Raw genomic sequence first — 16,149 nt, forward strand, 5'->3', positions numbered from 1 at the left:
TATGTGGGCTCTAGCGATAACCTCACCATTGATAGTATAGCACCGCTAAAGCTAAATAAAGGCCCCTAACTCACTGGTTCAGAAGAAATCTTGTGGAAAGCTGGAACGCAAACGGCATGCGACTAAACTTGAGGTGTTTCATCAAACATGGAGTGATAGTTTATTAACTTATAGAGTCACGATTTCCTTAGTTACTACTCCAATCTCATCCGCTTGACCTTAGCGCTGCTTTCGATAACTTCGATCATAACATTCTATTAAAATGTATCAAAACACGTATTGGTATGTCAGACTTAGCCTTTTCTTGGTTTAACTGACAGGAAGCAGTGAGTCTCCCATAACAATGTGACCTCAGAGTATGTTAAGGTAACGTGCGGAGTGGAGTTCCACAGCGTTCGGTTCTTGGCCCTGCACTCTTCAGTACCTACATGCTGCCGCTAGGTGACATCATACGCAAATACGGTGTTAGCTTTCACTGTTATGCTGATGACACCCAACTCTACATGCCCCTAAAGCTGACCAACACGCCGGATTGTAGTCACCTGGAGGCATACTTGCCAACCCTCCCGGATTTTCCGGGAGACTCCCGAAATTCAGCGCCTCTCCCGAAAACCTCCTGGGACAAATTTTCTCCTGAAAATCTCCCGAAATTTAGGCGGACCTGAGTGACGTGTCGACAGCCTGTTTTCACGTCCGCTTTCCCACAATATAAACAGCGTGCCTGGCCAACGACGTTATAACTGTAGAATGATCGAGGGCGAGTTCTTGGTTTCTTATGTGGGTTTATTGTTAGGCAGTTTCATTAACGTCCTCCCAGCGCGGCAACAACACACAACAACAGCAGTCACGTTTTCGTCTACCGTAAAGCAGTTCGTCTGCCGTAAACAGCAATGTTGTGACACTCTTAAACAGGACAATACTGCCATCTACTGTACATGCATATGTGACATTAACATCTAGGGCTCTTAGAGAGTGCAGTGCACAACTGCGCACACAACAAGGAGACGAAGCAGAATGCATCATCAGAGAGGGTGTTCAGCATGGTTAGAAAAATAGTGACAGAGAATAGAACAAGGATGGACAATTCAACCCTTAACTCAACAATGAGTAGATGAGTGTTATGTGTGTGTATATGTGTAAATAAATGAACACTGAAATTCAAGTATTTCTCTTATATATATATATATATATATATATATATATATATATATATATATATATATATATATATATATATATATATATATATATATATATCATCAGAGAGGGTGTTCAGCATGGTTAGAAAAATAGTGACAGAGAATAGAACAAGGATGGACAATTCAACCCTTAACTCAACAATGAGTAGATGAGTGTTATGTGTGTGTATGTGTGTAAATAAATGAACACTGAAATTCAAGTATTTCTCTTATTTATATATATATATATATATATATATATATATATCATCAGAGAGGGTGTTCAGCATGGTTAGAAAAATAGTGACAGAGAATAGAACAAGGATGGACAATTCAACCCTTAACTCAACAATGAGTAGATGAGTGTTATGTGTGTGTATATGTGTAAATAAATGAACACTGAAATTCAAGTATTTCTCTTATTTATATATATATATATATATATATATATATATATATATATATATATATATATATATATATATATATATCATCAGAGAGGGTGTTCAGCATGGTTAGAAAAATAGTGACAGAGAATAGAACAAGGATGGACAATTCAACCCTTAACTCAACAATGAGTAGATGAGTGTTATGTGTGTGTATATGTGTAAATAAATGAACACTGAAATTCAAGGATTTCTCTTATTTATATATATATATATATATATATATATATATATATATATATATATATATATATATATATATAGAGAGAGAGAGAGAGAAATACTTGAATTTCAGTGTTCATTTATTTACACATATACTTAGTCAAGTATTTCATATATATATATAAGATATACTTGACTTTCAGTGAATTTTAGCATTTTAGCTGTTTATATATATATATATATATATATATATTTATTTTATTATATATATATATATATATATATATACATATATATATATATAATAAAATAAATATATATATACATATATAATAAGATAAATATATATATATATATATATATATATATATATTAAAAAAAAAAAAATTATAAAAAAAAAATATATATATATATATATATATATATATATATATACATATATATAATAAAATAAATATATATATATATATATATACAGCTAAAATTAACTGAAAGTCAAGTATATCTTATATATATATATATATATATATATATATATATATATATATATATATATATATATATAGATGAAATACTTGACTTGGTGAATTCTAGCTGTAAATATACTCCTCCCCTCTTAACCACGCCCCCGCCCCAACCACGCCCCCTCCCCCCCCACCTCCCGAAATCGGAGGTCTCAAGGTTGGCAAGTATGCCTGGAGGCGTGTCTTAATGAAATTAAAGAATGGATGTCCAGCAACTTTTTGCATCTTAACGCTAAGAAAACTGAAATGCTGATTATTGGTCCTGCTAGACACTATTTAATAAAGCCACCTTAACATCTGACAAAGAAACAATTACACATCTGCGGTCCCTTCCAAGGTTTCTCGTTGTTCCCATTGGGTTGAGTTTTTCCTTGCCCTGATGTGGGATCTGTACCGAGGATGTCGTTGTGGCTTGTGCAGCCCTTTGAGACACTCGTGATTAAGGGCTATATAAGTCAACTTTGAATGATTTGGATTGGGTTGTATAAGTAAATGATGTGCTTGAAATTTCAAGTAACCCGAGTTTCTCACATTGTCCTCAAGATGGTGATAACTTGCTACCTATCAGACCCATGAGTATTTAAATTGAACATGAAGACACCAGCACAGTCAGACTGATTGCTTACTGAAATTGATTTTGTGCTGCATTCAAGGGTTTGGTCATCCCTGATGTAGATTGTCAGTCATCAGGTCATATATTCCAAAAAGGTTTCATGGATGCGAATGGACTCTTCTGAATGAGGTCCAGTTGACTTTATTCAGCGTTTGCAGATAGTATAAAACTCCTTTCACACAAATAACATAAGAAATCAGGTCTACTTGCCTTACAAGGTGTCCCTTATTGTTCTTTTCAGGGAGTTGGCAAGGCTATTTATGGCCTACTTTGTGAGCAAAAACGTGTCCCTCCTGAGACTGTTGGTCAGAGGTGGTACTGGAACTGTACACACTCCGCAAAGTGATGGCTAATATTGCGAAACGAAAGCTTTCCCAAGCAGGCCCAGCAGAACGATCGCTGGCACTTGGCGCACGTCATCACATTGCACCCTTTGTCTTTCTGCAACACAAACACACGCGTGATTTAAAATGTGTTTTCTTTTTTTGGGATAAAAGACACAGGACAGGAAGGTACAACATGAACAGTACCTGTATTTTGCAGAAGCAGTACGGACATTGTTTGCTGTTGGCAGCAATCCAGTCCTCGGAAAGGGAGTTCTCCAAATGGCCCAAAATACTTCTTCGACCATACCTGCTCTCGAGCAGGCGCTTTCTTTGTTTACTTCCACTGGTATAGTCATCCCAGAGAGCCGTCTTACCCGCTGAGACACACACAATATTACAAATACATACCTGCCAACATTTGAAATCAGAAAAACCTAGTAGCCAGGGTCCAAGGGCCGCAGGCCCCGGTAGGTCCAGGACAAAGTCCTGGTGGGGGGTTCAGGGTTCGCCCCCCGACGCAAAATGATTGATTGCATTCAGACAGGTTAAAATGTTGCTAAAACCATCACTTTTCTATCAGTCACAGTGACTTTTCAAAACAAAAATATTACAGCAAAAATCATATGGGTTGATTGACATGTTTATTCTGTAAGCTAACTTCAATAGTTTGAAATTATTTTGACAGTTAATGCCAGTTATCCTGTCAACCTTTCACAAGACTTCAATTTGTTAATTGAAAGTATAAACACTTTTTACAGTAAACAAATGGTAAAACAGTACTAAACAATTCCATTAAAAAAAAAATTGGTGTCATTATTAACTTTCTGTCCAAGCTTGTATAATCTACTGCCTTGTTCAATTGTAAAATATATTCTGTGCCTAAAATTCACATTTCTATCACAATTATCATACTGTAAACATGGTAAGCTAACTTCATTAAAATTAATAGTCCTGTCAATAGCATGGAATTACAATTCAAATGTAGTTTTTTTGTAAGCCTTTCAAAAGAATTCAAAATATGAAAAATTCATGAAAATTAATTTAAGCCATCAGACACTTGAAAAGTGGCACATCACATCTCTAATGTAATCATTTTAACTTTTCAGCAGAAATAGCACTGCAAAAATATTAAGGACATACTTCTGTATTTTGGTAGTTATGCTGTCAACATTTAACAAGATTTCTTCAACTTGGACTTGTTTTAAATGTTTTATGCCACTTCAAGTTGTCAAAGACGTGCTGTGAAATACAGCCGACAAGATTGCGCACCAAACACGAAGCAAGGCCAAAGCGCATGCATGGTGCAGAAGAACAAAGGACTTCTTTCATTTAAGGTTTGTGATAAACCATCAAACTCATTCGTTAAAAGGACTCTATAGTAATATAAAGCGAGTTTTTCTGGACATTATCATGCAAGAAAAGTTTATTTTTGGGACCGCGATCACCGCGTAATGATTTTTAAAGGTTGCATTACAAACATTTAACTGTCCCATGTGATCAGCCAGTGCGATTGGAAGTCCATGCTCAATTATTGCCTCCGTAAATAAAACTTCGGCATTTATCACATCCAAAGAATCTGTTTGGGCGACGAAAAACGTTGAAAGTTTTCCACTTGTATCGCTAGCAACGGCATTAGACTTGTGTTTTTTTGTCCCAACGTGGTCTTTTACATCGCTAATTCCTCCGTGTCCGATCGAAAAATCTTGTCTGCACAAGGTGCAATTCGCGTAGTTTTCACCCTTTTTGGAACGGATAATTATTCCCGGATAAGCTTTTGAATATTCTTCACGGAATGACTGCAGTTTTCTTTTCGGTTTAAGACTCGTTTGCGATTTTTTTCCGGCTGATTCCATGATCGTTCGCTCGTTTGGAAACTCGTGCTTGGCAGCGGTGCTATAAATAGCCTCGCGCATGGCATTCGGAATGGCTCGATAGGAAGTTACGGGAAGCAGTGTCGATTGTCATTGTTGTTACGCGATTTCGTGAATAAAACTTTAAAAAAAAAAAAAATTTTAATTAATGAAAAACCGTATTTTTTATCACTGCAACCGTAACCCGGAATAGGTTGATGAAAACCGTACTAATTACGGGAAAACCGGAGTAGTTGGCAGGTATGCAAATACTATATAGAAAGAGGTGCGGACAGACAATAGCTGGTCATTATGCCTGGTCATGAACCATGAAATCCATCATCTTGACTTTGAACACACTTCACTCGAGTGAATGAAGGGCATACTTACTCAACAGCCATACATGTCACACTAAGGGAGGCTGTATGAACAATGCCAACACTGTCATAAACATGTGCCATATAGTGAAATCACACTAAACAACAATGACAAACACAATTTGGGAGAATATTTGAACATTCCTCCAGAAGGTCTTATCATCGTCCATGTGAAAATTAAGCTGTTTGGCCACAATACCATCAATACGTTTGGAGGATCCCAGGAACACAACTCCTACCGTCAAGCATGGTGGTGGTAGTATTATGCTCTGGGCCTGTTTTGCTGCCAATGGAACTGGTGCTTTACAGAGAGTAAATGGGACAATGAAAAAGGAGGATTAGCTCCAAATTCTTCAGGACAAGCTAAAATCATCAGCCCGGAGGTTGGGTCTTGGGCGCAGTTGGGTGTTCCAACAGGACAATGACCCCAAGCACACGTCAAAAGTGGTAAAGGAATGGCTAAATCAGGCTGGAATGAAGGTTTTAGAATGGCCTTCCCAAAGTCCTGACTTAAACGTGTGGACAATGCTGAAGAAACAAGTCCATGTCAGAAAACCAACACATTTAGCTGAACTGCACCAATTTTGTCAAGAGGAGTGGTCAAAAATTCAAGCAGAAGCTTGTGGATGGCTACCAAAAGCGCCTTATTGCAGGTAAACTTGCCAAGGGACATGTAAGCAAATATTAACATTGCTGTATGTATACTTTTGACCCATTTTCAGTAGACCCATAATAAATTCATAAAAGAAGCAAACTTCATGAATGTTTTTTGTGACCTGATTTAGCCATTCCTTTACCACTTTTGATGTGTGTTTGGGGTCATTGCGCCCAAGACCCAACCTCCGGGATTATAGGTTGTCTTGAAGAATTTGGAGCTAATCTTCCTTTTTCATTGTCCCATTTACTCTCTGTAAAGCACCAGTTCCATTGGCAGCAAAACAGGCCCAGAGCATAATACTACCACCACCATGCTTAACGGTAGGAATGGTGTTCCTGGGATTAAAGACCTCCCCTTTTCTCCTCCAAACATATTGCTGGGTATTGTGGCCAAACAGTTACATTTTTGTTTCATTGTAAGCAAATATTAACATTGCTGTATGTATACTTTTGACCCTCACATTTTCAGTAGACCCATAATAAGTTCATAAAAGAAGCAAACTTCATGAATGTTTTTTGTGACCAACAAGTATGTGCTCCAATCACTACATCACACAAAAATAAGGGTTGTAGAAATGATTGGAAACTCAAGACAGCCATGACAAGTGTATGTAAACTTTTGACCACGACTGTACATTCGACACTGTTATTTACACTATTTGTTATATACGCAATTTTTTTCTCGGAATGTGTACTCTCAAAAAACCAACACCCACTGCAAAGGACACGTTGAGTTGTGGACTATTTGCTACTTGCAGGCTTGACACTATAAAATAAACAATTACAGGTAAAAGCCAGTAAATTAGAATATTTTGAAAAACTTGATTTATTTCAGTAATTGCATTCAAAAGGTGTAACTTGTACATTATATTTATTCATTGCACACAGACTGATGCATTCAAATGTTTATTTCATTTAATTTTGATGATTTGAAGTGGCAACAAATGAAAATCCAAAATTCCGTGTGTCACAAAATTAGAATATTACTTAAGGCTAATACAAAAAAGGGATTTTTAGAAATGTTGGCCAACTGAAAAGTATGAAAATGAAAAATATGAGCATGTACATGTACGTGGACCGACACCAGCAGATGACATGGCAACCCAAACCATCACCCAACCATGCAAATTTTGCATTTCCTTTGGAAATCGAGGTCCCAGAGTCTGGAGGAAGACAGGAGAGGCACAGGATCCACGTTGCCTGAAGTCTAGTGTAAAGTTTCCACCATCAGTGATGGTTTGGGGTGCCATGTCATCTGCTGGTGTCGGTCCACTCTGTTTCCTGAGATCCAGGGTCAACGCAGCCGTCTACCAGCAAGTTTTAGAGCACTTCATGCTTCCTGCTGCTGACCTGCTCTATGGAGATGGAGATTTCAAGTTCCAACAGGACTTGGCGCCTGCACACAGCGCAAAATCTACCCGTGCCTGGTTTACGGACCATGGTATTTCTGTTCTAAATTGGCCCGCCAACTCCCCTGACCTTAGCCCCATAGAAAATCTGTGGGGTATTGTGAAAAGGAAGATGCAGAATGCCAGACCCAAAAACGCAGAAGAGTTGAAGGCCACTATCAGAGCAACCTGGGCTCTCATAACACCTGAGCAGTGCCAGAAACTCATCGACTCCATGCCACGCCGCATTAACGCAGTAATTGAGGCAAAAGGAGCTCCAACCAAGTATTGAGTATTGTACATGCTCATATTTTTCATTTTCATACTTTTCAGTTGGCCAACATTTCTAAAAATCCCTTTTTTGTATTAGCCTTAAGTAATATTCTAATCTTGTGACACACGGAATTTTGGATTTTCATTTGTTGCCACTTCAAATCATCAAAATTAAATGAAATAAACATTTGAATGCATCAGTCTGTGTGCAATGAATAAATATAATGTACAAGTTACACCTTTTGAATGCAATTACTGAAATAAATCAAGTTTTTCAAAATATTCTAATTTACTGGCTTTTACCTGTATCTGCTGTGGAAAAGGTCCGCTGTTAGTTCTAGTCACAGTATAAAAATGGAATTATAAAAACTGAAACTTCCCAAAAATAGTCTAGAACCTACCAACTGACTGGGGGAGGTCTACATCGCCTTGCTGTGGGTCCTCTGTTTTAGGCTTCCCCCTCACCCTGCAGTCATATCTTCCATGGTAAGTCTTCTTGCAGGTAACACAGAAGGAAAAGCCACAGACAGAGCAGAGCGCCACCCTGCTGGCTTCTTCCAGAATGACCGGCGATCCACAGGTGGTCCGTGGACAGTAAATGACATCTGAAGAAACACCACATGACACATACAAGTTACGACTTACTTGCTTATCTGCTCATCATCTGCAACAAAAACAACCTGCCAGATGTGCACGTCTGCAGATTATAAGGCTGATATCATTCTGGAAGATGAACACATGCATTTGGTACATTTGTGTTTTTACTCAATGCCAGCAGGCCTGGTCAATAAATCAATGAATCAAATGGTAAATGACAATTAACTTGATAACTTTGCTGGCATCGATACATTTCCATGTCTGTGTGTTTGTTTTCTTTGTATCGCGCTTTTAGACAGCTGCGTTTAATTGTGGGTCTGGTCTAATTTCACCTATTTGGGTTAAAAATATTTTTTGCAAACCAGTAATTATAGTCTGCAAACAGGGCCGGCCCGTGGCATAGGCCGTATAGGCAAATGCTAAGGGCGCCGTCCATCAGGGGGCGCCACGCCAGTGCCACAAATGTTGGAGAAAAAAAAAAAAAAAAAAGAAAAAATAAGTTGGTACTATTATTTCTAAATACAAAAAATAATCCCACGTTAATTAAAATGCAAAGTAAAGCCTATTTAATAGAAATATTATTTGTTACAACATTACGCCCCCCCCCCCCCCCCCCCCCCCTCCCTTCCTGTATCATGACTCTTTTTGGACGTCACCACATCAAAAAATCAACACAAGATGCCAAAACTGTCAGGTGCCCAGGGTAGAAAAAAGAGAAAAGAAGAGGAGGAGAAACGAGAAAAGACAGAGGTAGCAGGTAGGTAACGTTAGCCTACATGAAATTATTTGTCTGTTACAGAATGTGATAGTAACCTGGCTTTTTAGCATTAAGCTAATGCTACATGATTCGGCAATTGCTAATCAATAAATAGCTAGTTCCGTTTTAACGTCGGGTTAATATTGTGGAGGGGGCTAAATTGTTATGGAAAATAATAATGTAACGTTAGCCTACATGAAATTATTTGTCTGTTACAGAATGTGATAGTAACCTGGCTTTTTAGCATTAAGCTAATGCTACATGATTCGGCAATTGCTAATCAATAAATAGCTAGTTCTGTTTTAACGTCGGGTTAATATTGTGGAGGGGGCTAAATTGTTATGGAAAATAATAATGTAACGTTAGGTAATTACAGTACTCCCACCTTACATTCCTCAGGGACATTTCTTTCTTTTTTTTTAGTTTATTTCGAACATGAACACACTTACATCATAATACATCACACAATTTCATATCATTTCATTTGACATCATGCCCGAAAAGGAGTAGGAAGAAGCAAAGCTTATTTAATCCTACCCCTTTCCCACTTCAAAGCGTTTACAAATATATATAATCATTTACTGACCTTTTTATATGATAAAATAACATCTATGAATTAGTATACAACAGTTTTGTAATATGTAATTAATTAATTAATTCAGTCATTATTAACATACTGAGATGAAGAATATCTTATTTTCAATAAGGTTGAAAGTATTTCTCATAGTTCTCCTTCTTTGTACTCTGTAAGCACTATTATTTTGAACAACCTCTTAAACTGGATCATATCAGTACAATTTTTAACTTCTTTACTTAATCCATTCCATCATTTAATTCCACATACTGATATGCTAAAAGTTCTAAGTGTTGTACGTGCATATAAATGTTTGCATTAGATCTTTTAAGCAGGTGTTTTTTGTTTACATTGTTATTGCCTTCTGGTTAGCTAATGTTTGCCCTGCAGGTAATAGTCACTTTTCCACCCCTTTATATATTAGGTATAGTTGTAAGTAAAAAAAAAAAAGGTCAAAGACAAAGCTATTCGGGTTCTTGTGAGTATATACACTTCACTGCCGATGTGGGGAGGGGCGCCATCTAAAATCTTGCCTAGGGCGCCAGATTGGTTAGGGCCGGGCCTGTCTGCAAATGATGTGTTGTTGTTGAGTGTCGGTGCTGTCTAGAGCTCGGCAGAGTAACCGTGTAATACTCTTCCATATCAGTAGGTGGCGGCCGGTAGCTAATTGCTTTGTAGATGTCAGGAACAGCGGGAGGCAGTGTGCAGGTGTCGGAGGCAGATATTTACATATATCCGTATTTAAGTGTTACTTCTTTATTTTCCTAATCATATTACCCTGCGATGAGGTGGCGACTTGTCCAGGGTGTACCCCGCCTTCCGCCCGATTGTAGCTGAGCTAGGCTCCAGCGCCCCCCGCGACCCCAAAGGGAATAAGCGGTAGAAAATGGATGGATGGATATTACAAAACAGCTAGTGCTTTTCTTCCAATTGTGGTCTTTTGGTTGTCTGCAAATACTGTGTGCTAACCTTGACTTTGGAATGTAAGGAGGAGAGATACTCCTTCTCCTTATCTGTTCTTGTGTCCAGCTGCGGAGGACAATGGGCATGTGTTTGGGCTGGAAAGACAAGACAACGAGGGTGGGAGGGAGAGAGACTTGATAGAAGAGAAGGTTTCTATATTTTAGATCAGACCATTTTAGCTGCGCGATTGAATGTTCTATGCTGGACTAGTCTCATTATATTTCCAGAGCTTTGGAGATAAAATTACAAAATACCTATTCTGTCTCTGGTGGTTCTTCTACTCAGCTGTACTGTCATAAAGAGCTTGGGAGCGACCAGCCGCTTGAATTCCCTGGGAGGAACAACTGGTCCGAACGCAACTAAGGTAAAAAGGTGTCTAAAGCTTAAACCAAAAATAAACAAAAGGTGAGTGCACCTAAGAAAAGGCATTGAAGCTTAGGAAAGGCTGTTACAGAATCAAACGAAAACTGAACTGACGACAAAGCAAACAAAAACAGAATGCTGGACAACTGCAAAGACTTACTCTGGAGCAAAGACGGCGTCCACAATGTACATGACATGACATGACAATCAACAACGTCCCCACAACGAAGGATAAAAACAACTGAAATATTCTTGACGGCTAAAACAAAGTATATGCGGGAAATATCGCTCAAAGGAAGACATGAAACTGCTACAGGAAAATACCATAAAAAGAGAAAAAGCCACCAAAATAGGAGCACAAGACAAGATATAAAACACTACACACAGGAGAACAGCAAAACAAGTCAAAATAAGTCACGGCGTGATGTGACAGGTGGTGACAGTACACCTACTTTGAGACAAGAGCTATAGTCATGCATGGTTAGTTATGGTTTAAAGTCATATCCAACAATTGCGACAACGACTTTTTACTGTCAACTGAGTTTCGTTTTTTAATGATTTCTGCTGGTGGTGTGCCTCCGCATTTTTTCAACGCAAAAAATGTGCCTTGGCTCAAATAAGGTTGAAAAACACTGAGTTAGCTTATACACACACAGGATGCACTGACAGAGCCTCGCTACAGTCACAACTTGCTAGTAACAAGCGCCACTAAGTAACAGAAACATGGAGGAATAGATAATATTGCAAAGCCAGATGTCCGTCATGAGAATAAGCACGTCTAATTTGTTGGAACGTGATGGCAACAAAAAAACAACAAAACAAACCACCCAAATCAGTTTTCCCAACCAAGGTAAATACTTCATTTCCATATGTTCAATAATAAGTGCGGTTTTTGCTAACAGAGATTGAAAGTCCATTTTACTGGCAGTTTGTTTACTTACTTAGGACAAATACGAGTTCTTGACCATCCAATTACAACGGTAAAAATACGACAATGCGAAATAAAAGTTTGAATGGAATACTTGCATTATTAGTAATACATATTATGACGACAATAATGATTATTTTGACCTCAAAGTGATGCTTACAATAATATTGTTTTTTGGCGATAATGTAGAAATGTAGCTTACCACCGTTTTGTCGCGTAAATGAATGATGGGTTCTCAGTTTTTACTGTAAAGTGCTTTGAGTGTCTTAAAAAGCGCAAGATAATTCTGTTCCATCATCCTGACAATGAGTGGACATTTGTGGGGGTTTTTTGCATAGCCCAGACCCCAAAACTGCGAATATGACATTTGAGTAAACAACCTCAAAGTGCTACAGTGTATTAAAAAAAATAAAATAAAAATAAAAAATAAAAATAAAAACTGGAACAGTCAAATAGCTAGAACTAGTATGCATATATCTTTAAAAAAGAGGCTTTTTTTTTAAACAACCTCAAAGTGCTACAGTGTATTAAAAAAATAAAAATAAAAATAAAAATAAAAATAAAAATAAAAATAAAAATAAAAATAAAAATAAAAATAAAAATAAAAATAAAAATAAAAAATAAATAAATAAATAAAACAGCCAAATAGCTAGAACTAGTATGCATACATCTAAAAAAAAAGGCTTTAAAAAAAAAGAAAAGGTTTTTTAAGCCTTTTTTAAAAGCATCCACAGTCTGTGGTGCCCTCAGGTGGTCAGGGAGAGCGTTCCACAGACTGGGAGCGGCGGAGCAGAAAGCCCGGTTTCCCATTGTTCGTAGCATATATGGTATTAATTGGTAACATGTGATCCAAACTCAGGTTGATTACTCAGTAATTGTCCAATTTGCTGTTATTACATTTAACCGTGGCGTGGGTGGAAGAGTGGCCGTGCCAGCAACCTGAGGGTTCCTGGTTCGATCCCCACTTTCTACCAACCTCGTCACGTCCGTTGTGTCCTTGAGCAAGACACTTCACCCTTGCTCCTGATGGGTCGTGTTTCGGGCCTTGCATGGCAGCCCCGGCCATCAGTGTGTGAATGGGTGAATGTGGAAATAGTGTCAAAACGCTTTGAGTACCTTGAAGGTAGAAAAGCGCTATACAAGTAGAACCCATTTACCATTTAAATCACACACCTGCCATACAGTCCAGAGTAGACTGCAGAAGAAGTCGGTCATAGCGTCTAAACAGTTCCTCCCCCACCAGACTCTCCACCTTCCAAATGAAAGTTGTTCAGAATAATACAACATCATTAGAAAATAAGCAAATTATTTTACCTGGTCAGGTGTGGGGAAAGCTTTGCAGCCTGCCTGAGCGCAGGTGACGCCATGGACATTTCCCTCGGTTATCCGGAGCTTACAGAACTCAGCCAGACAGGCCTGGCAGAAGACATGGCCACACTCTTGTATCCGTACACACTCGGAACCCAGGTAGCTCAGAAAACACACTGAGCAATCAAAAACTGTGCTTTGGAAAACCTTGTGTGTCTGAGCTGCATCGTGGACCAATATCTCAGACATAAGAGCTTGTGCTGGAGTCAGGGAGAGATCAAAGACTGGTTGGTTGGAAGAAGAAGCGTTTCCAGCTCCTTTTAAACTTGCTTCTTCTTCACCAAGCAGGATGGAAGAATCCTTACGGGATTTGCAGGACTCGGGGGCTACCGCTCCTCGAGAGTCTTCATGACTATTGTCCATCAAATTATCTGAAAGGTGACAACGTTCGACGTCTTTGGACCCTGAGATGAGTGGGATTTGATTGGTTTCCGGGATGGAGGCGGAAATTGTGTCCTCGCTGTTGTAGGGGCTGCTGCGTTCATTGGGGAGTTCCAGCAGAGAACAAATGTTGAGGAATCCGAGAGTATCCTCCCTTAGAAACTGTACCCAGGAAAAGAGCACCACGTCACCTCCAGTGGCTTGATAGAGATCAATGAGGTGAGCCCCCAAAGAAGCAAGCTGGAGAGACGCAGGGGAAATGGCTGATGTGATCCATGTAAACAAATCCACACACACACACACACACAGGTGTGTAATGCTGCTTACCTGGTTGTGTGTCAGCCAGATACAGCAGAGAGTGAAGGAGGGAGGGGATGAGGAGGGATAATCCTCCGGGAACTCAAAGGCCAGATGCAACGCTGGAAGGAATGATATCTCGTGCTGCTTCAGGGTGTCACCTTTGACAAAGCAAACATGACACATGTTCTTGGGAAATCTGATTCACTGTTTTTTTTTTACTGAGTCGTACTGTCTGCAAACCAAGAAACACGAGACCTGATACTTCATGTCCTCACATTACAGGAAGTCAATAACTTTTGAACGAGAATGATTTGTTTACCTTCTCCGAGTGCCACCAGGAAGCCAGAGGGCAGTTCAGTCAACACTCTTATTTCCCCGGCAGTCCTAAGTCCGTGCCGGACAAACTCCTCTGAACTCAGAATGCTATGAATAGCAAGTAGCTCGTTTTCTTGCTCCTCCAGATCCATACCTGCAGTGGAAATGACTGGCAAACACCTTGCAATACCTCCTCTCTGCAAGGCATTTAGTCCAAAACAATAACAACAATGTGGCCTGCTCCAGTTGTCCGTCCTACCAGTGACTCATCAGTCTGATGCAAGAAGCAGGAAGCCTCAGCAACTACTGGCAATGACTTCAAATCATACATTCATGAGCCACACTGGTGCCATTATCAAAACATTTTTTGTTATTAGCTTTTGTTGTAAAAACCAGAGAATCATATAATGATATTTATCTCAAGTTTCATTATCTGTATGAGAATAAAAGACACTATCACTATGCAATTCATGCTGCTGTCTCAAGCCGTTTCCTAGATTCAGTAATGTTCCTGGTATAAAACTTGATGAATAACATTGATTGCTTTCTAAAGTGCTGCCATTCCACAGTAGCTCGTCAAAGCAGAACCTTATAAAATCTATTGATCTGATTTTTAAATTAGAATAATTAAGGATAACATCTGCAACAACTTAAAACAATATCCAAGTTAAATCCATCCATCTTCTTCCGCTTATCCGAGGTCGGGTCGCAGGGCTTAGCAGCCTAAGCAGGGAAGCCCAGACTTCCCTCTCCCCAGCCACTTTGTCCAGCTCCTCTCGGGGGATCCCGAAGCGTTCCCAGGCCAGCCGGGAGACATAGTCTTCCCAACGTGTCCTGGGTCTTCCCCGTGGCCTCCTACCGGTCGGACGTGCCCTTAACACCTCCCGAGGGAGGCGTTCGGGTGGCATCCTGACCAGATGCCTGAAACACCTCATCTGGCTCCTCTCCATGTAGAGGAGCACCGGCTTTACTTTGAGTTCCTCCCGGAGGCAGAGCTTCTCACCCTATCTCTAAGGGAGAGACCCGCCCCCCGGCGGAGGAAACTAATTTCGGTCGCTTGTACCCGTGATCTTGTCCTTTCAGTCATAACCCAAAGCTCATGACCATAGGTGAGGATGGGAACGTAGATCGACCAGTAAATTGAGAGCTTTGCCTTCCGGCTCAGCTCCTTCTTCACCACAATGGATCGATACAGCGTCCGCATTACTGAAGACGCCGCACCGATCCGCCTGTCGATCTCACGATCCACTCTTCCCCCTTATAAAATCTATTGATCAAAAAACCACTGTGCGTTCTGCGCAAAACACCTGATTTTTAAATTAGAATAATTAAGGATAACATCTGCAACAACTTAAAACAATATCCAAGTTAAATCCATCCATCTTCTTCCGCTTATCCGAGGTCGGGTCGCAGGGCTTAGCAGCCTAAGCAGGGAAGCCCAGACTTCCCTCTCCCCAGCCACTTTGTCCAGCTCCTCTCGGGGGATCCCGAAGCGTTCCCAGGCCAGCCGGGAGACATAGTCTTCCCAACGTGTCCTGGGTCTTCCCCGTGGCCTCCTACCGGTCGGACGTGCCCTAAACACCTCCCGAGGGAGGCGTTCGGGTGGCATCCTGACCAGATGCCTGAAACACCTCATCTGGCTCCTCTCCATGTAGAGGAGCACCGGCTTTACTTTGAGTTCCTCCCGGAGGCAGAGCTTCTCACCCTATCTCTAAGGGAGAGACCCGCCACCCGGCGGAGGAAACTAATTTCGGTCGCTTGTACCCGTGATCTTGTCCTTTCAGTCATAACCCAAAGCTCATGACCATA

The 16,149-nt window shown here is 39.9% G+C and overlaps 1 protein-coding gene across 1 annotated transcript; it reads right to left on the minus strand.

Annotated features, from left to right (window-relative positions):
* Nucleotides 1-2,494: 2,494 nt before the first annotated feature.
* On the minus strand, nt 2,495-14,561 carry LOC133616745 (E3 ubiquitin-protein ligase RNF14-like). The gene is made up of 7 exons (XM_061976330.2): nt 14,345-14,561; nt 14,053-14,183; nt 13,291-13,965; nt 13,150-13,228; nt 8,196-8,399; nt 3,454-3,626; nt 2,495-3,364 (listed from the first exon to the last, which is right to left on the minus strand). The coding sequence occupies exons 1-7, from the start codon at nt 14,490-14,492 to the stop codon at nt 3,230-3,232; spliced, it is 1,545 nt and encodes a 514-aa protein (XP_061832314.2). The 5' UTR covers nt 14,493-14,561; the 3' UTR covers nt 2,495-3,229.
* Nucleotides 14,562-16,149: the final 1,588 nt, after the last annotated feature.

The sequence above is a fragment of the Nerophis lumbriciformis genome, linkage group LG14 (genome assembly GCF_033978685.3).
Source record: "Nerophis lumbriciformis linkage group LG14, RoL_Nlum_v2.1, whole genome shotgun sequence".
In the NCBI taxonomy this organism is placed as follows: Eukaryota; Metazoa; Chordata; class Actinopteri; order Syngnathiformes; family Syngnathidae; genus Nerophis; species Nerophis lumbriciformis.